Consider the following 26,959-nt stretch of genomic DNA (forward strand, 5'->3'; position numbering starts at 1 on the left):
TACGAAAGAACGTCCATAAATATTGGGGAAATGTGTTCCGTATTAGACAATCGGTTCACCTTTTCTCAAAAGAAATCCTTCAGGTGGTGAAATATTCCTATCATCGAGCTTAACGTGAACTTGTTTGGCCTGTGAACAATAACGGTGAAATAAAGTTACAAAATAGCAATCACAGACTTCATGAGATTAAATAAAAAACTTGGTATAGAGAGACACTTGACTTCCCAACACTCAGTCTTTTCAATGTCTCAAGTACTAAGAAGCTTGTTATATTCTTCTACTCCTTCAGTTCTTTCTCTTGCTTTACAATGCATCGTATCTTACCTTCAACATGCTGTATGAAAGAGGAATGGATTCTTGATTAGGTCCCAGAAGTTCGATTCCAGTGAGTCCCATGTGGTACGGATCTCCCCATGTCGAGACAAAATTGAACTGAAGAACTAATCAAACTAAAACAGAAATAACACCCAAGTGATTTTTACGTTTAACTGACGTTTCAACGGGAAAGTGCTGGGTCTAGACACCCTGTCATGTCGATCTGTTTCGTACCGTGTGTGTACATAACTAAAGAAAAACAGACTCCTAGCAGTTTAACTATACTTTAAAACATACCTCGACCCTCTAGGAAGTCAGCAGAACTGTCTGGTATATCTTCTGTTAATTCAGAAAATTAGAAGAGGAATCACTTCAAAGAAGTACGTTTTGGATTAACCAAAGTTGCAGACAATCTATAAAAAGTTATGAGACGACTAACCTCCAGAAATAAGTTCTGAAGCGGGTTCTGATTTCTTTGTATGCTGTTTGGCCGACGTAAGCGGTCGATCTCCACTTGTCTTTCAGAAACAGAGAAACACAGAGATTAATATAAACAGCCGTTTCAGTTCAAAGTGCATCAGCAAAGTAAGTGAGGTAGAGGACTTATATCTTATATTCCAACGATAAATTTTTATACAGGGGAATGGGGTGGTGAACATCATTATTTTATCGCGACTGATAAAAAAAGATACAACATCTCTGCACCTAAACAATTTCTTTAATTGTAAGCGCAGCCCTTTTTATATAATCAAGAAGCCACAAACGTGAAAATAACTATATCGTTCATACGTAAGGCTTCTTTCTGGAGGAATTTTTTTTTGCCCGCAAACAGACGTGGGGAGCTCAACACATCGGACTACATGACAACAGATCTAATCAATAGTGCATGTCTAACCCCTTCCTTTGCCTGATCAGCAGTGGACGGCTGTTCAAAGTAACAGCTCCCTAGTAATTCGTCTTCGTCCTCCTCGTCTCCCTCATACGTCGGATCATACTGAGCCATGGCTTCTTGTATGTCTTCGTCCATCGTGAACATAACTGTCTGTTAAAAGGCACAGAGAGAAATTACAGAACACAACTACCTGAAGTTTAGGAGGAGGGTAGTACGTCTACTGAAAAGTAATACTTAGCATTTTTGTACCTTGTGTGATATTTTGTCTGAGAATACAATTTCACGAGTAAATTATAAGTGTAAGGGGAGGCATGTATGTTTCTTAGGACTGTGATGAAAGGCTTCATGTTGGTAGCTCTCTCGGGGGAGACAGCGTCGTGAACTTGAAACTGTGGAATGTGTTGCCATTTGACATAAGAAGTGCCAGCATAGTTAGTATTTTTAAAGCCAAGCTAAAAAGTCACCTTTTCCGTCATGCATTGTTATCATAGTTGTTTCTATTATTGTGAGTTTACTTTTAATAGTAATTTTAGCTTTTTAAATTATTGTAAGTTTACTCTTAATTGTAATTTTAGCTTTTTAGCCTTTTTATTTCGTTTTTAATCTTGTCATGCGCATTTGAACATGTATGGAATTTGCGCATTATAAATGGCCTATTATTATTATTATTATCATTGGTAACTCAAGAAACTGCTGGAAGAGTTACTTTATTCGAGCAACTCAACGCAACTGAAAAGCTTGCCTTCCCAAATGATTAGCTTTGCCAACAATGCTTTGGTAGTAAGATGGCTTTTTGTATTTTCCAATATCAAAATTATATAACCGTTGAAATAAAACCACTACAAGAAATTAAAAATGATAAAACTTTTAAATTAGTTGGTTTTTATACCAGCTAGTTGTTTACTTACGTCGCCAAAGGTATAATCAGCTCCAAGGACATCACTAGCTCTGCAGTTTAAAGGAACGCACTCACGGTCACAAAAAAAGATCATTTACTTCCAGAGGTGTAATCAATTGGGCACTTCTCGATCAATAGTCGTAAAATATAAATCAAAGTTATCTCAACGGCCAATCCGACAAAAGGTAAATATTAAAGGGAGCTTACAGGAACTAAAAGTAAACATGACTGAACTGTTTAAAACAGGAAAGTTTGTCAGTGACCAGATCGCGATTGGTTAATCTATGAATCTGAATTGCTGAGAGGGTAAGTGTTTTAAAACAAAAATTGCCTTGAAAGAGGAGATAGAAGGATGCAACAAACCATAAAGAACAAATCGGGGTCGTTGTAACTTAGTCACAGACAGCGTAATCATAGACAGATCTGTGTTTATGTCTTGTTTCGCACTTCTGTCACACGAAATAGACAAAGCTGAACAAGTCTTCACTGTAAAACACACAAATAGTTGTCTAACACAAACGAAGAGCACACAATACCGTGCTATTTCTCCTTGATGATGCCAGATTATAACGCACTAGTAGACTGAATACTCTCCACTTCAGACGACTTTTGTCTGTGCCCAGCAACTCTAACAGTAATATCCGGGATCATGGATATTCTTGCCTACGAACAGGCGCTCATCTTTGGCCAATCAGTGTGCACTTTTGTTTTGGCCGCGCGAGAAGTAATTCAGAATATAATGTAGCAATGCTACAGAATACTATGTTTGGAAAATAATGGACGTCAAGGTCTTAAAGGTGACAGAATAAACTCTCGAGTCAACGAGACTACGATTCTCTAAAGCGATCCGAATTGTGGCCGTAAACCGAAAACCGAACTTTCAGACTTCAAGCAGGGCCTAGCGACAATTTGACCACTCCACTTCCCGGTAAATATTACGTTTGACCGACAATGTGTTCAAAAAGTATTGTTTAATAGAAGATTTTGCGTCAAATCGTAGTACTTTCAGAATTTTCATCATAACGCTACGCAATTACACACGGACAAATTTGCATAATTCACTTTGAAATTGATCCGCATGCCTATTTGCACACGTGCGAAAATATTTAGCGATTTCAATCTTTTATCTCGATTTTTAAGTAAAAAATCAATCGCGGAACAAATAATCGCAGCAATGCGACAGATAAAAGGACAGACATGAGAAAACGAGATTTTGTTCAGGCTACCTGACTATCTCCCCAAATATTACACGTGGTTGCGTGACCTGTTTCCATAGAAACTTTTACCTTGTCACGTGACAGTGGTTCCTTATCTACTGGACACAATGGCGAAGGGCGTCTGCAGACAGTCAGTGAAGAAATAGAAAAAAGAAATGTTTTTCAAAGATAAATCCTTTATTGTGAAAGGAAATCACAGTTGTGGAGGCATGAATAGAATTGAATAAGTACAGTAATGGAAATTGAGTGGGAAATAAAATATTCAAATTCAGAACATAGCTCTTTCAATGAAACACAATAAAAAGTGGTTAACCTCGAGCTCCGAATCCTTATAACTCTCGCATGAGCTGAAGATGCTATATTTAGGATATGGATCGATTACAGTATATTTTTTGTTCCAGATATAGTTGTTATACAGTGTAAAATGCCCGTGCTATGACTACATGCAAAATCGCATTCGACATTACAGCAAGAGTGATTCCATACAAATGTTGCAGAGTCTGTGTCCACATCCTACAATCTGAACTGGATCCCTCATTGGTAAAGAGCACTCAAGACATTCATAGTTATCAGGAACATTGCCCGTGAACTCGTAGTTATATCCGCCACGTTCTGGTACGTGTGGGCTCGCCGCCATGATAGTTTGGCTATCGACGGGAATGAAACCGAAACAGGAAGTTTGAGGTGGGTGGCGCCAAAACTCCTGGGGACTGGGAATAGTGGCCGTTGTAGAATGCTGGGGAGTTTGGACTATAAAAAAAGAAGCTCAAGGTGTACTCTTTAAATGCGTAGCATAATCATATCAACTTAATTCAAACTAAACGTTATTTTTTGTTCAGAAGATAAGCTTAAACAAAGCAAAAGGAGTAAGGTACGACGAGTCTTTTCTTTCGATCGTGAAGGACCGAAAAATTCGACTTTTTTTTTTCAGGCCCTATTTCAACTACAAGTTCAGTAGTATTCATAACTGCGAGGATCAATTCTATATTCGTTTCTTTAACCGCAGTGCGCATATATGATTTTCATATATTTACAGCCATTATTCACCACTTGGAAGGTTTATTTGGATCCAACATAATGACCAGCTCCCAGTTGGCTTGTTAGCTCAGTTTCTAGAGCACTGCACCGGTTTGGCAGGGGTCATGGGTTCAAATCCCGTACGGGCCTGAATTTTTTTCGGACCTTATTTCAAATACTAGTTCAGTAGTGTTCATAACTGCGAGGCTCGATTCTATATTCGTTTCTTTAACTGCAGTGCACATGTATGATTTTCATATATTTATAATAACTTGTTTTATAATAAAGAATCCGTTAAATTCTCTACACATTGCTCTCGATTTTCAAAACAAACTTTATCTCCAAAGCGAACAACAGTGTCGTCAGCATGTTCTTTGCTCTCACAAAGCACGCTACAAAAAGCCAATCAGAATCCCTCTTAGAATGGTTCAAGTGATCGGATTGGCTATATAAAACTAAAGCTGTCAATAGTCATGCCAGTTTGGCTGCATTTTCCATTATTCCTGGTATGTTCTGTTTTATTTTTGAACAAGAAACTTAATATACTTTACGAGTATTAGCTGTGTTTGACTTTTATTACTGTACGTAAGCTTGCAATGTAACTGAGCGTGAAAACCTTAAAAATTCGGACTGTCCTTTCGTTTCCTCTTTTCGGATTTTCGTCTCTGCTCACGTTATAATAACGTAAATTACGGCACCTGGCATGTTTACAAACTTTTGTTTGGTTTTTCTGTTGCTACTTCCCGGCTCGCTTGTTCCGGAATTTCACCTTCAATTAACGAAAAAAAGCTAGAGAGAAATCCCGGAAAAGGTCGGACATAGTACAATTTGGCAGATAGCATGACAACTTTTGCTCAGCTCTGTGCTCTGCATTCTCATAAAGCACACTCTTTCAACTAAAGACAGCCCGCGTTATATCCGAACTTTATTATAAACAAAAATCAGTTTACTTATACTACTCTAACATTTCGAACATTTCAGTCTAATGAAATAAAATCAAACGCGGACTTCAGTTCAAAAGTACTTCTAAATTTGCCATTTTAGCTTACCTTATTTGGGGAAATTTACGTTCGTGCTTCCAGTAAGAAAGGTCATTTACTTGATCTTGAAGCGTCTCAGCTTCACACAAATGGAAGGAAAGAGTAACTTTCGACTAAAGGAAGTTGAATCGAAAAAGGCGTTGATGAGGGACGTTAAGGAGACATATGCAAAGAACCAGAATTTTTTTAAGATAACACAAACAAGTGTTTTTAGACTTTGATGCTCAAAAGCTAAGAAAAGAAAAATTGAAAAGAGTGAGCTGTTTCGCACTTGTTTCGGAAATAAAGTGAAGGAATTAAGTAATAGGGGCGCGGAAATTAAATTGGCGATCCCCCTTATTTATGACACGGAAATTAAAGCTGATCATAATTAACGACAATTAAAATTTAAGCCGGCTTGTTTAATTTGGCCTTTAAGGAATTGTTTATTTCCCATCAAAAAGTATCAATAACAACTCTGTCTTTTAAATTTGTAGAAACACCAGTCAGGATGTCTGTTGAAAGAAGTGCAATGTTCAAACTCAGGATGTACAGAGAAGTTTACCAAGAAAGACCTGAAAGTTCACGAGTCATTTCATTGTTTTTGGAGGAAGATAAACTGTGAGCATTGTCAACAATTATTCGTCCTTCCTCAAAAGCGAGTATGTAGACATCCATATTAACAATGAACTTTAAATCAATTTACTTAGACCCAATTATATTGCTAAGTTGGCATCACAGTAAAGGATACTTTCCATATGTCAGTGGTCTCTCAACGCTGCAATTCTTTTGCAGTGTAGTGCCAGCCTTCAATTTATGTAATTGATATATTTACACATTGCACTGTCTTCTTCTATAAGAACTTCTAAGAAAAAAAATGTTCCAGCCACACTTTCACTCTAGGTTGTGAGGTCCCCTTTCCCTCGCAGCCATTCTTTGGGATGTCACGTAATTGTTCCCTTTAAACTCTTGAGGAAGAGGGCGATGCGTGACAATATAACTACAAAGGTTCCCTGCGTTCAAAAACTTTTTATCATATAAACTAAGGTGTTACACAAGGATTTCCAGCCCTGAGAAAGGCTGTAACAACACAGGTATATGTGTGTCTGATGCTGACACGGCACTCGCCTTTCGCGCTACTCGGTCAGGTTGATGAATGAACGGCAAAACTTTCGCCATTCTCAATCTAACGTCGTTTAACGGAATTGTTTTGCATCATGGCTGCTAAAACACAAAAAAATCCATATCGAATAGATAGGTAGAGGAAAATCGAAAGTTACGCATTCAGTGGCTTTGGTAATAGCATTTCTTGCGGCTGAGAACGACAATTGACAACTGGAAGATTTGCCACAGGCCGATTTTGTGTACCTGAAAGATTTCATCTGTCATGTAAGGACCAAGTCAATAACTGAGAATTTTGTTTATGAAAAATTACGCCCATTGTTTGTTTTATAGTGATCAACGCATGTTTTCATCTTGCTTGTGCCAACGCATTTTACATTTTTATTCGGGGATTGTCGATCCTTTCATTTTCATTCATTAATAAAGTATTGTCAGCAAAGGGCTATTGTGTTTATATAATAAACAAAATAATGCGTGGTTGCTTGTAGATGTAAAATTTCTCTTCTCGTGTTCAATTCGACATCTCACTCGTACGATTGCGCTCACGCGTGAGCTATCAAGTTGAACACTCGAAGATAAATTCCGTATCTACACGCGCCCATGTATTATTTTCTATTTAATAAATTAATTAATACTTTTGAGCATTAAGACTGCTGATTAAAAGGTGTTATAAGCTATCTATCAAAGCTAAATCAAGTACTGTTCGAGCGCTAAAAACAATTCTGATTTAATCAACGGCTTTGTGATATTGATCGCATTGCAAATGCTCAAGACCAATTTATCATTTTCCTACGCCTTGTGCATCTCGGGAAATTCAAGTGTGCAAGGAACCCTTTATATAACGAAAACCGCCGAAGAACCACGGCCATTTCTCAGAGAAAGAGAACATATTTGTTTGATATGTGTTTTAAAGTTTATTTGGTCGTTTCTCCGCTTAAAATTTCGTGAGAATTTTCTTCAAATTCGGTATATTTCAGGAGAGAGTCGCGAGAAGGTTTGACAAACTCTTGAACTTTATCCAAAATTATGATTAGTTATCTGCTGTTGTTGAGATCCAATGTCACTAGAAAGTCAAGCGGTCTGCAGCTTGTTCGCGCGTGCTGGTGTTACGCAGCATCATATTCAAGCATGTTCTCCTTTGTTCTTTAGAACCATTTAAAAGTTTGCCAAAGGTTTCCTGTTCAGTGCACCAAGTGCGACTCTAGGCAGATTCCACGAGAAAAGGTTTGTTTACACCGATTATAAGCAGCGATAAAGGCTGCTATCAGAAACAGCATGCTAACTTTGAGCGTGTCTCAGTCGGTCTCTCTAAGGCGAAGTCCAGATATTTCTACAACCATCCAATTAAACATATCAAGACCATCTGAATTTTAAGCTGGGATTAGCAATAAAGGGCTATGGGATATTAGGTTCAGCTATGAAGATTAAGGTTTATCCAGAAATATTTTTAATATGTTTACATGCCAGCCATATCGTTGGAGATCATAGATCGATCTGGTGTTCCCAGAACTGAAGTCTTGAGGAAGACAAAAGGCTGAGCAATTGTCCATGCCGAAACTTGCATGTTCATTCTCACAGTTCACGAAGAATGGTTCATAATTTTTTTGTTGCCTTTTTTATAGCTCGAGGTTCACATTCGCGATGAATGTCCTGAAACTGAAGTCCACTGTGAATACAGATACTTAGGATGCGATGCTATGGTATGGAATTGCCTAAACATTATTTCCCTTATTGAGTAAACCATGCCAAACAATGCGTAGTATATTTACGGGGCAAGGAAAAATACGAGCAATAAGCCTGTGACAAGAAAGGTTGTCCTGCAAAAGCCTACAAGACGTAAAATCAGATACCGTTATCGATCAAGGCGTCACAGGTTATGGTTGCTTACCGTGGTTCAAAAGAGTTAATTTACATAGCAATACAATAAATGGTTTGAACGCGGGGGGTAACATGTGTAAAAGATTAAACTTCTAGAGGACAAATCAACTCTTCTTATAGTGTAGTCTGATCGTGCGGGTGAGTGTAGTCGTGAGAAAGACTGTTGCTGGTAGTAATGAATGAGGTCTAGATAACCTGAGCAGAAGTCATCGTCCTGTTCGGTTTGTTTGTGAAGTTAATGTAGCGAATAAATCGTTTGTATGGTGCCGGTGGTAGTTGACACCTATTGAGGAGAGCTATTCTTAGTTAGTAAACCAGCTTTTCAGAGTCAATCGTTGAAAAGAGTTGGTACTGTAGGTTAGGCATTGTGCAAATGGTTAGATTTAGACGCCTATTACAAATGCACCTCAAAGAACGACTTTGAGAGTTACTTCGATTTAAAAAGAAGCTTAATTCACCTTGATCTTTCTAGTTTCCACGATCAAACACCAGTTCTCATTCAAGGTCCCAAGTTGAACGTCACTTTAACCTAGCCCTCCATTGCTACGACGCCAGTCAGTTGCAGGTTAAAGAACTGGTCAGCCTTGTCAAGGAACAGTATCAGCGAATAAAACAATTGGAGGCCCAAGTTAAGGAACAGTCACAGCAAACAGAATGATTGGTGGACCAAGTTGAGGAAGAGTCACAGCAAAGAGAATAATTGATGGCCCAAGTTGAGGAAGAGTCCCAGCAAAAAGAACGATCGGTGGTCTAAATTAATGAGTCATCGTCCTGTTCGGTTTGTTTGTGATGTTAACGTAGCGAATAAATCGTTCGTCTGGTGCCGATGGTAGTTGACACCTGTTGAGGAGAGCTGTTTTAATTTAGTAAACCAGCTTTCCAATCCAGTCAATCGTAGTAAAGAGTTGGCGCTGTAGGTTAGGCATTGTGCAAATAGTTAAATTTAGACGCCTATTACAAATGCACCTCAATGAACGAAAACATTTCACACCGCAATGATTCGATCGAGCGCCCTCGTTCCAATAAGCGCCCCTCGAATTTGGATTTTGTTAATAGGTGTCCCTACTCTATTTCAGGTGATAGCATTGCTAGACTACATGTTCACCGAGACCAACTGTGCGTGCATGGTTTATCTTCCTCTAATTTCTCACTTGCAGCCTCATTAGAAAAACAGTGGTCTACTTCTCTGTCTCTCAACTATTGTGTCCATTGGGTGCATAGTTCCTTCAAACGAATGACTTCGTCGTAAAATTTTGTGACGATTGCTGCTTCGGTGGTAATTTTTGTCTTTGGATCTTAAGACAAGAAGTCTGTTTCCCAGTCTCATAGATCTTTTTTAAATAAACATCAAAACTTTTTCCGTATATTCTACTCTTTCTCAAAAAAAAGTTAAGTGTCCTGGTTTGAATAAGCGCCCTTTCCTAATGTACCAAAAGTAAATAAGTGCCCCTGACACTAAATCGAATAATTACAGTAAGTACAAATATTGGCCTTATCTTGAGTAATCAGTTCAAAATTACTTGAAAGGCGAAACAGTTAATCATCGTTTTCTATTTCTCGGTAGCTATTTTCTGTTTGAGCTCATCAGTTTTGGCTTTTAGGTTAGACGTCCAGCCCTAATAATTGGAAGAAGATGAATGTAAGTCCATTCGCATCATGTAACATTTGCTGTTGCATTTATACAAGTATGGACCAGTTCTTACTCACTCATTGAAAATGAATGTAAGTCCATTCACATCATGTAATATTTGCTGTTGCATTTATACAAGTATGGACCAGTTCTTACTCACTCATTGATCTTGGGTATTTCGCAGAATCTGATTGGCTACTAGCTCGTGCAAGTTGCAGGAAAGTAACCAGAGTAACAGTATGGCAGTGTAATTTCAGTATGATGTTTTACAAAATTTAAAATTACTTTAATAGTTCAGTTCCCTAGAATTCAAGTGATGTTAATGAGTAGTGTACCGTGCTATCTTGATTTTACTGTATTGTATTCTGAGAAATGCAATTGAAGTAGTTTTTATTGTTACTGATGTAATTAGATGCTAAATAAAGTAAGCGAAAATAGAGTTTAGAAATGAAGACATAGCACAAATGGTCCAATGAATTCAAGTATTCAGTAAAAGATCTTAATATAATAACTCGAGTAAATAAAAATCATTTATTCCCATGATCCTCCCTTAAAATATTTCAAAACTTTTAATTAAGGCAGAACCAGTCTTCTCGAGTGTCTTTCTGCTCTCAGTTTCCCCAAGATTTTTGGTGAATCCTTAATTGTAAATATGTTCGCAATTGTCCCGAAATGAAGCTTCATTTCAATATTATATGAAAGTTCAGGCAAATTCAGGCAAGTAAAATTGAAGACGTCAATCATTACATATTAAGAACACTGACAGGGCACGGGAAATCATTGTCTTACCGAGACCTCTTAAACATATGTAAGTTGGATACTTTAGAGTGCAGGAAAAAGCAGCAATCTCTGATCCTATTGTTTAAATGCGTTAGGAATATAAGGCCGAAGTACAATAGAGACTTTTTTAGCATAAGAGAAACGTCTTACAGTTTAAGAGGAAATGGTGTTAATCTTTGCGCTCCAAAATTTAGTCTTAATTTTATGAGGAACTATTTTACCTACAAGTGCGCTCAGCTATGCAATAAACTTCCTGAAGATGTCAAGCTGGCCGACGCTGTTCATTTTTTTAAGTCTAAGCTAAGATCAGTTCAGCTGTAATTTTTATATTTTTAAATTCTTTTTCTTGTGTGTAATTTTTATAACATTTTATATTCGTGTTCACATAGATTATAGATTATGTATTTAAATTTCTTTTAATACCGATTTCATTTACAGTCTTCACTTACTTATTCGCCATTATTAATAAGAAAGTAAGGTTAGAACTGCCATCTTGTGTTCACAGGTAGTTCAATACGGCACAACTCGAAAAATACTCAGCGATACTACATACCAAAACGCGTAATGAGATATATTTATCCTCGCTTTGACGTCAAATCGCTCTCACCACTTAGTTGAACGACTGCTCCAACACTTGAGAGAGTTAAAGTCAACATTTAGAAGGCCTAGAATGCTTACCTTACAGAGTGCCTTGGTTAATTAAATTGTCTGTATTCAATTTCCGTCCACATGTATGTTTATAAGTTACAGCACTTTGATAATTCATCTTCTCAATGACTATTTTAAAAGAGCAACCATTGCTATGCAAATAAGGTATGTACATATTTATTTTAGAATTAGCTTATTTCAACTATCTCTTTCTGGGAGATTCTCATCCAAAGACTGGAAGGGAAACAAAGTTCGTTCAAGAAAAAAGGCGCTGATAGCGCAGGCAGGTAGTTGCGCGGGAAAAACTCCTTTTGGAGGTGTTGCAAGCTATAATGTCTGTGAAAGGTCTAACAAGTGATCTTAATGACACACAGTTGTAGTGGATTCCCGACGATGGAAAGTTTGACAGGTAACCTTAAGATACTCCTGTGTTATGCGGACATAAGCGAGGATCCTGCGGGATCTAACAGACATTTGGCGCGTTTGCTAACTCCATTTTTTTAAAGTGATGCTCGACTTCATGCGTATTTCTGGCTTGGTGGTAGCGTGATAGGAGGTTTGTAACGAATCCAAGCTACTATTGTCGCGAATGGAAACATGTAGCGGTGTCTATTTTTTCTTTTGTAAAGCTGGAACGCTTATCATAGGTCGCAGAGCTGAGAATAAAGCTAAACAGCAGTCAGCGTTTGCATATAAAGGAAGATGTAAAGGAAACAGTGCCGATGTACAAGACATTTAAATTGTACAGAACAGGCATTTAAATTCTGTTAGAGCCATTGGAGAAAATATCTGTACTTGGGAATCAGGTAAAGTTTATTCAAGCACAATTCCAAATCAGGCACCTCAAGAGTACCCTGATGATCTAGAGAGGGTTTTTTTTTTTAACAGAGTCCACACGAACGACGAAAGGACCACACCCATAGGAGAACCTTTTTGGAGCTAACCTGAATAATTTTGGCTCTAAATTAGAAATGGAGGTTTTCCCATACTGAACTGGCCATGGCCATCCTTTTTATTTCTACATGTCCCTGTTATGTACCAGGATCAGCGACTTTGCCGGTTGACTTTGGATCACTATAGGGAGACACAATTCTTTTATCATATGTGAGCTGGATATCTCGTTCACCTCCTTTGCTGCTAAAATGAAACCGCGCAATGGCATTAAAAAACAAACGGACAAATAACGGTCACGAGATTTTTTTAGATTTGGCACATAAAAGTGCTTGACAGAGACAAATACCTCGAACATTTATCACTTCATTACACCATTGCAATTACAATAAACGCTTCTGTTCCCTTTTAAATGAAAGTTACTTTAAATTTGTTTTCTTATAACTAAGCGTGCGCTTTGGGGCCTTTACATGGCCCATTATTTACCTTTATTTTGCATTTTTTTGTTGCTTCATTAGGCGTGTTTTGTTTAACTGATTTCCTTTCACACATACACTAGTAAATTTTCCCAGTACTTATTCGATGTTTTTGTTGTTGGAAAATGATAACAGAGACACAAGTACAGTTCTATGTGCGTAAAGTGTCAGAACAAGCACCTAAAACGATACCGAGGACAATAACATTTTGACCATCCTGACAAGTTATGCAACGGGAATCATATCAACTGTAGTGTTTATTTTATTAACACCACTGGTAACTGATAGGTTTCACCTGGCTCACCTAAGAACATTTTTGCGCTCCGCAAGAACGATCTGTACGTGATCAGTGAACAGTATCGTGTGGTGTGGAGTAGGCATGTCTATGTTGGGGAGAATTCCTTTGGTTACAGTCGGGACTTGTTGTAGGATACCATGATACATTAACAAGTTATCCACTAATAGCTAACAAAACTGCAACAACAACAAATTCAGATCAATAATTCCTTTAGTTACAGCCGGGACCTGTGATAGGATACCATGATTCACTAACAAGTCATCCACTAGCAGCTCATAATACAAACGGTCCTCACCAATCCCAGTAAGATGGGAGCAAACCACATGTGCCGTCCATCATAAGTGTCATTCACACCGTATATCAACTTGTCAGGAGTTCTTATATCATCTACTACTCTTGGTAAAACGTTCACACTGTGGGGATGCGCGGTTATGTTGTTTTCCGTAAGGCGTAGTCTGTAGCCATTTTCATCGTAAAATTCAAGGCCGTTTAGACCGACGTAGTAAGGATCTCCCCAAGTGGAAAACAGTTGAAACTGAAATACGACCGTTAACAAGTGAAGGAGAAGTAATTCACTGGTATTGATCTATTTTTCCCTTTTGATATTGAGACAAAATTGTGTTTTACCCGAAAAAAGGTCCATGTTCACTACCTCAATTATTACTAAGGAGGGGCAGCGAAGTGGTTTATGAAATTAAAACTTTTCCGTTATCATAGCACTTTCAGAAAACTAAACAGTGAAAACAACACTTAAGTAAGGAATAATTGATTAACCTAAAAGTTGAGCATCGAGACATTTCGAAGATGTTTCATTTTGTGGAAGATGAGCACAAATTTGTCTCAAATCTGCCTGAACGAACTGATTGAAACAAGGATTATTGAGATTATTTAAGATCACAAAACAGGACACACAAAACAGTCACATTAAGCTTAAATAACAACTGTGTATCCCGTTTATCTTGCTTCGGTAAGTTTTAGTTTGGGTCAAAACATATAACGAATAGTTATCGATCTTTCGAAAGAGTATGAGGTCACTGTCGGTAAGCTTTAGCGTCGGTGGTTAATATGTCCTTTTACTGAAGACAGCTACGACAACAGACCATCAAACAGTAAACGTCGGAAATAAAAGACACTTAACAATGTATTACACCTCGTTACCTTCACACCATTAAAAAAGCAGATTCCTCTATAGTGGCAAAGAAACTATAACTGCACCTGCGTTCCACGTCCTTGGTCGAAGTACCATGCGCTGCATATCCTCATGTGGTTTTAATAAAGAAAACATTCTGCCCGTGAGAAAAATGCCCAGAAAAACAAATGTGATTAAAATATAAGGACGTTAGACGAAAGAACGTCCATAAATACTGTTGAAATGTGTTCCATATTAGGCAATCGGTTCACCTTTTCTCGAGAGAAATCCTTCAGGTTGTGAAATATTCTTATCAGCGAGCTTAACTTGAACTTGTTTGGCCTGTAAACAATAATAATTTGCATGGGTAATACAGTGAAATAACATTACAGAATACCATTCACAGACTTAATGAGATAAAAAAATTTGGTATAGAGAGAAACTAGACTTTCCAAGCGGCTCCTATCATCCGTATCCCTGTCCCAGCTGCATGTCTTTGCGCGAAAGTTGCTCCACTTGCTTTTCAGAAGTTGGAGTGCACTTAACAGATTTCATCCAATTTCTTTGCCAATGAAATACATACCCCTCTAAAGGAATCATCTGTGGACTTGTTATAGTTCAGTCCAAACTCTGAATCTTACCAAAGGGGTGGTGTGTCCCACGTCTACTGTCAGAAGACGATCCTGCCCATCAGTGAATGGTATCAGCCATATGTGTTCATCACTCATTGTCACGTTTGTTCCATTTATTAATCTGTTGGGGCAACAATCAAAACTTTAATCAAAACCAAGGTACTGAAAAAACCAAGAAAATTCTGTTCCCAGATTTTTATTATTTTTATTTTTTTATGCCATTAAGTACGCAAGAAGTACATCCATAGAGTTTTAAGTTGTGATACCAGAACAACCCAGTTAAAAATAATTAAATAAAAGCAAAGGTAAAACAGTAAGGAGACACTAAACCAGCTTGTATTCAAAGGCTTCAACAAATGAACCGAGTACTTACTTATCAAGAGTTCTATCGTTATCTTCATATTCAGGAAGGTCATTAAGATCTCTTGGAGACGCTTTGTGAAATAAATTAGGGATAAGAGTTATTTGAACACCAATTTTTCGAAACAAATACTCTGATTTATTTACAACAGAAACTTATTCTCGCGTTCCTCTACGTAGATAAGAATCAAGTCATGCCGGTGTTCTCAACTCAGCGAGGATGTTTTGGTCATAAAATGTTTAACCCAAGGACCGATGCAGATAAAAATTTTCTCGAGTTTCCTTTTCTTCTTAGAAGATTAAATTGAAACGTTTTCCAGACTTCACGACGACTGGTCAAAAAAGCGTCTTCTTGTTCCTGCCAAATTCATATTAGTTGTCATTTTAATACATTAACAACCACTTTAGACAAGAAAAAATATATCTATTTTTCAACGTATTGTTCGACTCTCGAGTAGCCAACTTGAGTTTTAGAAATTAAGATCGTTTCCAGTGCGCTCTCAGTTCCCCTTACCAAATTACCACTGTTTGTACACAAGTTGCGAGGGTAACCAAAATTAAAAGAATGAGTGCTCAGTTCTTTTCAGACGAATTCGCTATTTAACAAGTAGATTCCAAGTTGCCGTGCATCTGTTCAGTAATAGATCACAGATGACGTCAAAATGTGGTAAGAACAAAAAAGTGCCACACGAGGCGCAGTTTGTGTTTTGTTTCTCTCTTTTATTACACGAAATAGACAAACCTAAACAAGTCTTCACTGTAAAACAAACAAATAGTTGTCTAACACAACGAAGAGCACACAATACCGTGCTATTTCTCCTTAAAATATCAGGCTTCCATTCAGGGTCATATCAATACATCGTACTCCTCTGAAGGAATGAATTCTTGATTTGTTGTAATTCTGGATTCAAAATTCAAAATTCATTTTCAAGCCAGATTATAACACACAAGTAGACTGAATACTCTCCACTTGAGACAACTTTTGTCTGTGCCCAGCAACTCTAACCCTTTCCATGGAGACAGCAATATCCAGGATCATGGATATTCTTGCCTACGAACAGGCACTAATCATTAGCCGATCAGTATGCACTTTTATTTTGGCCGCGGAAAGGTATTGGGCTCGGAGCAACGCAGACCGGGGAGAGGTCTTCAAGGGGTCTGGGACTGATAAAAGAGGGCTTAAGGAACCAACGTTTTGAGACGCAAACGGCAGCCGGAAGTGAAAAGTTCTTACTCCTGCTGTTCAATACACCTTTTTGGTCAGTACAGTTTGGTTTAAAATGCTAAAACGCAGAACTTACAGTCGATACATTAGCGTTAAAGCGCGCCAGAGGTAGTTTTATTCTTCTTCCGTCTCAAAAAACGTCTCTGCTTGAGTTTTCTATTAATGAGACCAGACCCTCGGCAAACCTATCCCCGTCTCGTCTCAAATCTTTCGGCCGGCGGAGAAACGCGCGTCTTGCAACGCATTAATGAGAAATAGCTCTCAAGCTATGGACATATTGCCAGTGGAACTGAGCAATAGATTTTTATCAATAAATAATACAAAGCATAAAGAGCATGAAGAGAAAACAGACGAATTTGATAACCTCATCAACTGTTCCATGACGGAGTTTCTTGCACTTTAGTAGTTGTTTTTTACTCTATCAATAGTGGTAATGCGACTGTATTACAACTGTAAACGATCCTCGGCTTCACACCCGAAATAAGCAGTTATTAATTGCTAGAGATAATGTTGCCTTGTGTCAGTGATGAAATGAAACTCTTGGCAGATGTGCACCCACGCTAGCCAAGTGCTCGAAACGAACGTTTTTCAAAATTTACTTCATCCACACCACCAACTTTTAGCTGACATAAAGTCCACCTTTAAAAGTCAGTCCTCTCCAACAACATACAACTTGGACCAAACTTCCCATCCTAGAGATTGGGAATTTAACTTTAAGATTATACTGAAGTACCTCTCATCATACTCCTTGGTCTGTTCTGTTATTGGCTGAACGTGTTCTTCTCTTTTTGATTACATCTCATCTTGAGCATCACCTGAAATAGACAATGACGAAAGATGTTTAAAAAATCCCACACCACCCTACACAGGAACGGTACATTTTCATCCTCGACCCCTCCCATATTAACTCAGTCAAAGCCAGTATTGTCTATATAAAATAGTCGAAGTAAGTAAACTCGTTATTTCGCTACTGGACTGACTGCGTACTCGAAACAACTAACCATGATGATTTCTCGGATCAAGATCCTATGTTATTCGCCCTTTGTGTGATTTCTCAAATACATACAACAAACTCCACGATTCCTCTAAACTCTAATTGTGCTCTCTGTGATAAAATTAAAATTGATTAAATGTAGGTGCCAGGAAAATTGTTTTCTAAAGCGTCATAATACGAGCATGTAATCTAGACGGCTAAATCAGAGTCAGAGCAGATAGAGAAGCTGGAGATTGCCAATGATTCATTTGTATGGAAAGTGCCCCACTTTCAAGCCCTTCTTGGTAGAGCAAAAACAGGGGTAAAACAAGTTATGCTGAGTAAATCCTGTTCTCTGTGGACAAACGGATACATGTTAAGAATCAAATGATGCTCGAAGAGTTTAGTGAGGGGGCTCAGTTTTTCTGATTCTTTTGATCGTAAATATCCCTTGAGAATTTGACGAGTCACTATCATGGCCATTTAATGAAAAAATACACGTAGCAATAATTGATCAGAATCCATGCAAGGAGGAGAGCGATAACATGTCGCGTGTGATTGACTTTAACCCAGCTTTAAATGCTCTTACGATAACCGATGACTACGAACTTGGTACAATGTTTGCCTCAGCAAATGAGTTATATAACATATCTTATATAGGTAACGATGCTATTCCCATCACGGCAAGGTAAGGAAGAGGACACAGTTCAGCCTTCATAAGAAAGGTAATGACTTAAAACCCATTCATATTAGACCTTAAACATTTTTTAAAGCTGTTTTGTCAAACGTGGTTTAAATCTGTTTGGCCCCTATTTTATCTGACTTTGAAATAAACGTTGACTTGAAACCTCATCTTGTGTTTGTTGTTATTACGCAAATGGTTTACTGTTACGGCTCCGGCTCACGCCTTTACAGTTGATTCAGTCCACTTATGTTTAAAGAGGCTTGTAGAATTTTAAGTTAAAGAGGTGGGTGCTGTCCAGTAAATATGCATAAATAATGTAATGAAAGGAGTATATGTCTATGGTATGAATTTGGTTATAGTCAAGAGAGAATCTTGTAATATTTTTTGCCTTTCGGTTCATCATAAAACGCTTCGCTAAAGCGACAGCTGATGATGAGAAGTCGAATAAACGATTGCGGACACGTAACGTTTACTCGCCCTAATTAGACGGCTGCTTTGCAAACTATCACATGGACAAATACACTGTGAAGATCTCTAAGTATTTTCGAATCGAATAACAAGTACATGCCACCATTGAAGCAACCAGTTCTTCACAGTTTTTACGCACCAGAAGATTGAAACTGGCTTATTTTAGTCACCTTTCACTTACGGAGACATCCATCATCATTCCCAGTGTCCTCTCTCCTCTCTCTTTTAGAGAATACATACGAACCTTGACAAGCTCTGTCCTTCATACAATCCTATCTTTTTTTCTCCTACCAACCTGTCTTACATGAACTCTTGTATAAACCTCTCTGTTATGGAAACATCCATGAAAAAACAGGGCTTTAGATAACAAAAATAAATAGATAAACGAGAAGTCACGACAACAGCCAGTTAATCACCATATGACGATAATTGGTGTACTGAATCAGTGACATCTTGCTCGAGCATACAAAATGTAGGAGCTTCACTTTACAGAGGGAGAAAAAGATATGGTTACAATACCAAAAGTGAATCAAATCTTCCACGAATCAAAGGACTCGTCTTACCCTACTCCTTTTGTTTTGTTTAGGTTTGTCTTCTGAATGAAACATAACGTTTGGTTTGGATTAAATTGATATGTTTATGCTACGCATTTAAAGAGTACATGTTGAGCGTCTTTTTTTGTCAAATTTACAACCCCAACTCCCCACCACTCTACAAAGGCCACTATCACCTGTCCCCAGGAGTTTTGCTGTACGCTCTCTCTCGAGAAAGGAAGATGGGGATTGGGAGGTATCACGCAACCCTCCTCAAACTTCCTGTTTCGGTTTCATTCCCGTCGATAGCCAAACTATCATGGCGGCGAGCCCAAACTTACCAGAACTTGGCGGATATGACTACGAGTTCACGGGAAAAGTTCCTGATAACTGTGAATGTCTCGTGTGCAATCTACCAATGAAGGATCCAGTTCAGATTGTAGGATGTGGACACAGACTCTGCAACATCTGTATGGAATCACTCTTGCGGTAATGCCGAATGTAACTTTGCATGTAGTTATTTCACCGGCATTTTACGCTGTAGAACAACTATATCTGGAACACAAAATATAATTGATCCATATCCTAAATTTAGCATCTTCAGTTCGTCCTAGTAATCAACGCATTTTTACGAGAGTTATAAGGATTCGGAGGTCAAGATTAAGTTTTTCATTTTCATTTCCTTAAAAGAGCAATGTTCTGATTAAGAATACTTCATTTTCCCACTCTATGGTTTCCTTTCACAGTTATGAATTGTATTCTTAAAAAACATATCATTCTCTTTCTATTCTCTGACAGACGCCCCTCGCCATTGTGTCCAGCAGATAGGGGACCATTGTCACGTGACAAGGTAAGCGTTTCTATGTAAACAGGTCACTTAACCGCAAATAATATGTGGGGAGAAAGTCAGAGCCTGAAGCAAATCATTTCTATTGGAATGTTTGCTCCAAAGAAACCCTTCGTAATATTCCCTCACATTTAAGTTTCTTAAAGGAAACCTCCCGTTTAATTATCAGAAACGATCTCCATAGTTAACGTATTTGGTATTAATAGTTGAAGTATTTCGAAATATATCGGCCATTTTTAAAACTGATATTTTGTGCGTATCGGCATGTGCAGTCGTAATATGCTTTACGATTGCCACCATTATATTCGATTTCACGTGCCGTCGTAAAATTCAAAATCCAAAATAACTAGGGCTATTACAATTTTTCCGAAAGACAAACCTAAAAATTAATTTTCTGAGTAGGTTTCAGCGTCGCCGGTTTCTGTGTTATGAAAATATAGCGATATCTAATTTCGTAATTTTTTGTCGCTCGACATTGAATCAGCGGCCCTGAAAGCTTATACGTACATAAAATATGATTTTATCTTGTGACTTTTTGTTCCATGAGCATGAGAAACACTAGAAAATGTTTTAAAAGAAATGTTCGCAAGTTCAGAGTGGGTAGCGGTGTTTTCAGATGAAACAAAGGCCAAAGTAGGAGCCCATGTATGGCCCACTGAAAGTCCCAGCCGCTCTAACATTGCTTTATTACACTTGGACTTGGATTACTCGGATATGAATTTGAAATAATTCTTATTCTGGCAGATATTTCTAGATTCTGCCCATCGTCGCGAGATAATGGATTTGACCGTTAAGTGTCCTCATTTTGGCTGTTCATGGATTGGAGAACTGCGTGCTGTTGAGGTATAACTGAGCTGTCTGATATGAAAAAAACTTAATTATTCGTGACCTTTTCTTAAACAAAAATCGGTGTTACTCTAACATTTCAGTCTATTGAAGTGAAATCGAACCGGCGGACTTCTGTTCAAACGTACTTTAAAATTTGCCATTTTAGCTTACTTTATTTGAGGAAATTTACGTTCGTGCCACCAGTAAGTAAGGTTTTTTACTTGAACTGAAAGCGTGTCAGATTTACGCAAAATGGAAGGAAAAATTACTTCCGAACGAAGGAAATTGAAGCGAAAAAGGTGTTGATGAGGAACGTTAACGGGACATGTGCAAAGAATCAGCATTTTTTTAAGATAACAAAAACAAGTTTTTTCAGACTTTAACGCTCAAAAGCTAAGGAAAGAAAAATGGAAAACAATGAAGTTTTCCGCACTTTTTTCGGAACTAAACTAAAGGAAATCAGTAACAAGGCCGCGGAGATTTAATTAGTGAACCCGTTATTTATGACGCTTAAATTAAAGCTAACCATAACTGACGAAACTTAAATTTAGGCGGGCCAGTTCAATTTGGCCTTCAGTTGATTTAAGGAATTATTTATTTTTCATTATAAATTGTCTATGAAAACTCTGTATTTTACATTTGTAGAAACACCAGTCAGAATGCCTGTTGAAAGAAGTGCAATGTTCAAACTCAGGATGTACAGAGAGGCTTACTAAGGTAGACATAAAAGTTCACGAGTCATTTGAATGTTATTGGAGGAAAATCAATTGTGAACATTGTCAAGAATCATTCGTCTTTCATGAAAAGCGGGTATGTAGACATTCATACAAACAAATGAATTTTCAATGAAATTTGCTTAGACCTAATTATATTGCTAAGTTGTCACCACAGCAAAGGGTACTTTCCATCAGTGTCTCTCCCAAAGCTGTAATTCTTTTAGTGCTAGCCTTCAACTTGTGTAATTCATATATTTACACACTGCACTATCTTCTTCTATGAGAACGTCTAAGAAAAAAAATGTTCCAGCCACACTGTTTCCTCTGAGAAGATCCGAAACAACACACGTGAAAAAATACAATATATTTTTTACGTGTGTTGGATTTCGCCAATCAACTGCTGACGCATCACTCGCCTTTCGCGCCACTCGGTCGGGTTGATGAGTGAACGGCAAAGCCTTCACCATTCTCAATCCAAGGTCGTTTAACGAAATTATTGCGCATTAGGGCTGCTAAAACACTAAAAAATTCCATATCGCTTACAGACAATGACGTTCAAACTTTCCTATAAGGGGAAGAAAATCAAAATACGAAAAGAAAAACCGAAGTTACGAATTTAGTGACTTTAGTAAGAGCATTTCTCGCGGCTGAGAACGAAAATCGACGACTAGAAGATTTACCGCAGGCCGATTTTGGCCGTGGACCAAAAAGATTTCTTCTGTCGGTAAGGACCAGGTCAATAACTGAGAATTTTGTTTACTGAAAATTAGGCCCATTGTTTGTTTTTGTAGTGATCAACGCATGTTTTCATCCTGAATTGGCCAACGCACTTTACTTTTCTTATTCGGGATTGTCGATCGTTTTATTTTAATACATTAATAAGGTCTTGTCAGTAAAGGGCTGTTGTGTTTATATGATAAACAAAAAAATACATGGTTGCTTGAAGATATGAAATTTCTCTTCTCGTGTTCAACTCGAAATCTCACTCGTACACTGCGCTCTTTCGTGAGCTATCGAGTTGAACACTCGAAGAGAAATTCCGTATCTAAGCGCGCCCATGTATTACTCTCCATCTAATATATCAATACTTTTGAGTATTAAGACTGCTGATTAAAAGGTGTTATTAGCCATTTATCAAAGCTAAATCAAGTACTGTATGAGCGCTAAAAACAGTTCTGATAAATCAATAGCTTTGTGACGTTGATCACATTGGAAATGCTCAAAACATTTAATCATTTTTCTACGCCCTGTGCATCTCGGAAAATTCAAGTGTGCACGACGTGAGCCCTTTATATAGCGAAAACGGCCAAAAATCACCGTCATTTTCAAGAGAAAGAGAATTCATTCCTTTAATATATTTGTAAAGTCGATTTGGTAGTTTCTCCGCTAAAAACGTCTTGAGAATTTTCATCAAATTCAGTATATTTCAGGAGAAAGTCGCGAGAAGGTTTGACAACCTCTTAAACTTTATCCCAAATTATGATTGAAAATTACTTAACTGTCGCTTAGTTATCTGCTGTTGTTGAGAACCAATTTCACTGGTAAGTCAAACAGTTTGCAGTTTGTTAGCGGTACAGGTGTTACGCAGCATCATATTAAAACATGTTCTCCTTTGTTCTCCAGGACCATTTAGAAGTTTGCCCAAAGTTTCCTGTTCAGTGCACCAATAACTGCGGTCTTGGAGCGATTCCACGAGAAAAGGTTTGTTTACACCGATTATAAGCGGGCATAAAGGCTCCTATCAGAAATAGCATACTTGCCTTGAGTGCGCCTCAGTCTGTCTCTCAGAGAAGAAGTTCAAATACTACGACAATCGTCCAATTAAACATGTAGAGGCCATCTGAATTTTTAGGCGGAGATTAAAGTGCCCATGACACGAAATTTTTTTTTGTATTTTCTGCTTGATAGCTGTATTTCAAATTAGAAATAATCGACCTTAGCACCCGAGTTCTTGTCCACTTTTTTGTGCACGGAAAGTACGATTTGGTAGCCAAAAAGTGTCTCCAAAAAGCGCGCAGCCAAAACGATCTTATTATATAGCTGTGACGTAAAAACTGTGAAGACACGTCGGCAACTCTAATGGAGAGAGGAGAAATCCAGATGAAAGGACGAATGTATTGCGTGGCCAGAGCGCCAATGATGTTAGCTACAAGAATAATACACATATACCAAGTATTTCTATACACTGCTTTCCAAAGGATGTAGCTGTATGGCCAAAATGGATGCGTTTCGATCGTTGTTATCGAGGAGATTTTACTCTTCAATGTCATCGGCCTTATGCTCTGTACCGGCTTCGAAGCTGGCTGTTACGAACACATACCACAAGTAAAATTAGGGGAAGAGAACCAATGAATTCAGCTAAAAACAATGCCGATTAAGGGGCCTGTTCCCACACCGAACACGATTGTTCAACATTCCTTTTCAGCTGACATTTCGCAAGCGAAGAATGGTGAGCTCCTTATTGTTGTTTATTTCACGCGCTTGAGATGTACTCATACTCCTTGTCTTTCCACATGACTACATTTGCGCTTTTCTTATCGTATGAAAATCTTACCAATTGTAGTTTCCATCGTATTTTAATAACAGAACTACGTCATTTGTAACAAAGATCAAGCCCTTTCCTGAGCTGACCGATATCCTGTTGCGTGAACAGTGCGAAACCTCTGGCGGATGCTGGCATAAACACAAGCCCGAAGCGGCCGTGTATTTCCCTAACCTAGGTTTCAAAAATCCACCCCACGAGCCATCAATTCATCTTGCTCTTAAGAAACTAAAAGTAGCAACAGTAACAATGTCATTGTGATAACAGCACCGCAATAAACTCTAGAGCACTGAGCAAGGGGAACCTTCGCCGCACTTAGTGCGAAGGAATGAAATGGTATGGCAACAGAAACGAACACACTACCCATTCGTAACATAGATTTCACCATAGAAAACAAAACACAGACCCAGCAAACTAAATATTCAGTAACGGGAGTTTTTTGTTCTATTCTTGACCTGAAAACCGCAGGCGAGGAACCGCCTTGTCAGTTTTCGTCGAAATCTTCGTTTGATTCACGCGGTTCTCCTTCGTGGGGCTGAACCGTGCTAGCAACTTCCATTTATTCTTTGCTACTTGAGTTCGATGTATCACAACTCTCGGCAGAGCTTGGTATACATCGCTATCGGTCATAATTTTAAGAGTATTTCAACGTTGATTGATATAATTTACAGGAGAAGTGAGAGATTTGTAAGTGTCAACTGAGAGTTTTCGCAGTTTTCTACATCATCACTAATTCGTTACCAGTCCACGGGACACTTTAAAGACAAAATAAGAGCACTTTAGGGCCCGAGAAAACCGTGTTTTGGGCTTTTTGAAATTTGTCTTCTATTGGAATTGGTTTGTACATATGATAAGCTAGATATTTACGCAAAAAAAAAAATTCGTGAGCACTTTAACAATAAAGGGCCAAGGAATATTAGGTTCAGCTATGAAGATTAGGGTTAATCCAGAAATATTTTTAACATGTTTATATGCGAGCCATATCGTTGCAGATCATAGATCGATCTGGTGTTCCCAGAACTGAAGTCTTCACGAGGACAAAAAGCTAAGCAATCTTGCATTTCATTTTAACTATTCATGACGAACGGTTAATAACATTTGTTGTTGCTTTTTTTATAGCTTGAGGTTCACATTCGCGATGAATGTCCCGAAACTGAAGTCCACTGTGAATACAGAAACTTAGGATGCGAGGCTATGGTATGGACTTGCCTGAAAATTATTTCTCTTATTGTGTAAACCATACCATACCATGTGTAGTATATTTACGGGGCGAGGAAAAATACGGGCAATAAGCCTGTGACAAGAAAGGTTGTCTTGCAAAAGCTTATAAGACAAAAAAATCAGATACCGTTATCGATCAAAGGCGTCACAGGTTATGGTTGCTCACTGAGGTTCAAAAAAAGTTAATTTACATCGCAGTACAGTAAATGATTTTAACACGGGGGTAACATGTGTAAATTATTAAACTTCAAGAGGACCAATCATCTCTTCTGATAGTGCAGTCTTATATTGCGGTTGAGCATAGTCCTGAGAAAGACTGTTGTGTTAATGATAGTAGTTACTGAGGTTTAGATAACCTGTGCGGAAGTCATCATCAGAGTGAAGTGAATAGTTACTTTCAGTCGAATGTACTAGGCCTTCTTCGCCTTAAACTGATTAGTCAGTTAAGCCGTGATGTTATTGTCTCTTAGACTAAAGTGGACTACGTCGGTCGTAATTGGTCAGTTTCGATCTGTCGGTAAAGTTAGGTCGTTCTGGTCGGTTCTTTTGTGATGTTAGTGTAGCGAATAAATCGTTTGTATAGTGCCGGTAGTAGTTAACACCTGTTGAGGAGAGCTGTTTTAAGTTAGTAAACCAACTTTCCAGAGTTAATCGTTAAAAGAGTTAGTCCTGTAGGATAAGCATTGCGCAATGGTTAGGTTAAGGCGCCGATTATTAATGCACCTTAATGAACGACTTTGAGAGTTACGTCGATTTAAAAAAACAGCTTAAATCACCTTGATCTTTCTAGTTTCCACGATCAAACACCAGTTCTCATTCAATGTCCCAAGTTGACCGTCACTTAAGCTTAGCCCTCCATTGCCTCGACGCCAATCGGTTGCAGGTTAATGATCTGGTCAGCTTTGTCATGGAACAGTCACAGCGAACAGAACGGTTGGAGGCCCAAGTTAATGAACAGTCACAGCAAATAAAACGATTGGAGGCCCAAGTAAGGAACAGTTACGGCAAAGAAAAAGATTGGAGGCCCAAGTTAAGGAACAGTCACAGCAAATAAAACGATTGGAGGCCCAGGTAAGGAACAGTCACAGCGACTGAAGAGAACGACCAGTCGCTCGGGGAGGAGTCGCAAAAAACGATTTGTAGCTCATGTTAAGGAAGGGTCACATTAAAGAGAACGATTTGTGGCCCAAGTTGGGGAACAGTCTTCTCAGTCTTATTGTGTTCATTTAAACGAATGATTTCGTCGCAAAATTTTGTGATGATTGGTGCTTGGGTGGTCGTTTTTGTCCTTGGATCTAATGACAAGAAGTCAGTTTTTAAGTCTCCTTTTCTTTTTAAAATAAACATCAAAGCTTTTTTCTGCACATCCACTGTTTCTCAAAAGGAAATAATTGCCCTGGTTTGAATAAGCGACCTCTCCTGATTTACCAAAAGTAAATAAGCGCCCTGGGCACTAAATCGAATAATTACAGTAAGTACAAACATTGACCCTGTATTGAGCAATCAGTTAAAAAACTACTTGAATGGCAAAACAGTTAATCAGCGCTTTCTATTTCCCAGTAGCCAATTTCTGTTTGAGCTCATCAGGTTTGGGCTTTTGGGTTGGACGTCTAGCCCCAATGATTGGAAAAAAATGCCTTTGAATCCATCCATATCGGTTGTAGCATTTGCTGTTACATTTATACCAGTATGGCTCTTGAGCACTTTAGTTTTTGCTCA

The 26,959-nt window shown here is 38.3% G+C and overlaps 2 protein-coding genes and 1 long non-coding RNA gene across 4 annotated transcripts in view; 1 reads left to right on the forward strand and 2 right to left on the reverse strand.

Annotated features, from left to right (window-relative positions):
* LOC131783474 (protein KATNIP homolog) overlaps window positions 1–26,959 on the reverse strand; it is a 56,968-nt gene that overhangs the window by 258 nt on the left and 29,751 nt on the right. The window contains exons 41-44 of one of the 2 annotated variants that reach the window (XM_066170902.1): window positions 755–833; window positions 613–654; window positions 325–440; window positions 60–129 (exon numbers count right to left, since the gene is read on the reverse strand). In XM_066170902.1, the coding sequence (XP_066026999.1) occupies window positions 60–129; window positions 325–440; window positions 613–654; window positions 755–833 (307 nt within the window). The remainder of the gene's footprint in view (window positions 1–59; window positions 130–324; window positions 441–612; window positions 655–754; window positions 834–26,959) is intronic. The other variant, XM_066170901.1, reaches the window with a different exon arrangement.
* LOC131783485 (uncharacterized) lies at window positions 13,383–15,280 on the reverse strand. Its single transcript, XR_010718497.1, has 5 exons — window positions 15,216–15,280; window positions 14,852–14,963; window positions 14,483–14,552; window positions 14,297–14,367; window positions 13,383–13,616 (listed from the first exon to the last, which is right to left on the reverse strand). It is a non-coding gene; the product is annotated as an uncharacterized lncRNA (long non-coding RNA).
* On the forward strand, window positions 19,390–26,294 carry LOC131783491 (TNF receptor-associated factor 5-like). The gene is made up of 7 exons (XM_066170738.1): window positions 19,390–19,575; window positions 19,885–19,936; window positions 20,678–20,776; window positions 21,407–21,571; window positions 23,101–23,178; window positions 25,139–25,216; window positions 26,031–26,294. The coding sequence occupies exons 1-7, from the start codon at window positions 19,406–19,408 to the stop codon at window positions 26,292–26,294; spliced, it is 906 nt and encodes a 301-aa protein (XP_066026835.1). The 5' UTR covers window positions 19,390–19,405.

The sequence above is a fragment of the Pocillopora verrucosa genome, chromosome 8, assembly GCF_036669915.1.
Source record: "Pocillopora verrucosa isolate sample1 chromosome 8, ASM3666991v2, whole genome shotgun sequence".
Lineage (NCBI taxonomy): Eukaryota > Metazoa > Cnidaria > Anthozoa > Scleractinia > Pocilloporidae > Pocillopora > Pocillopora verrucosa.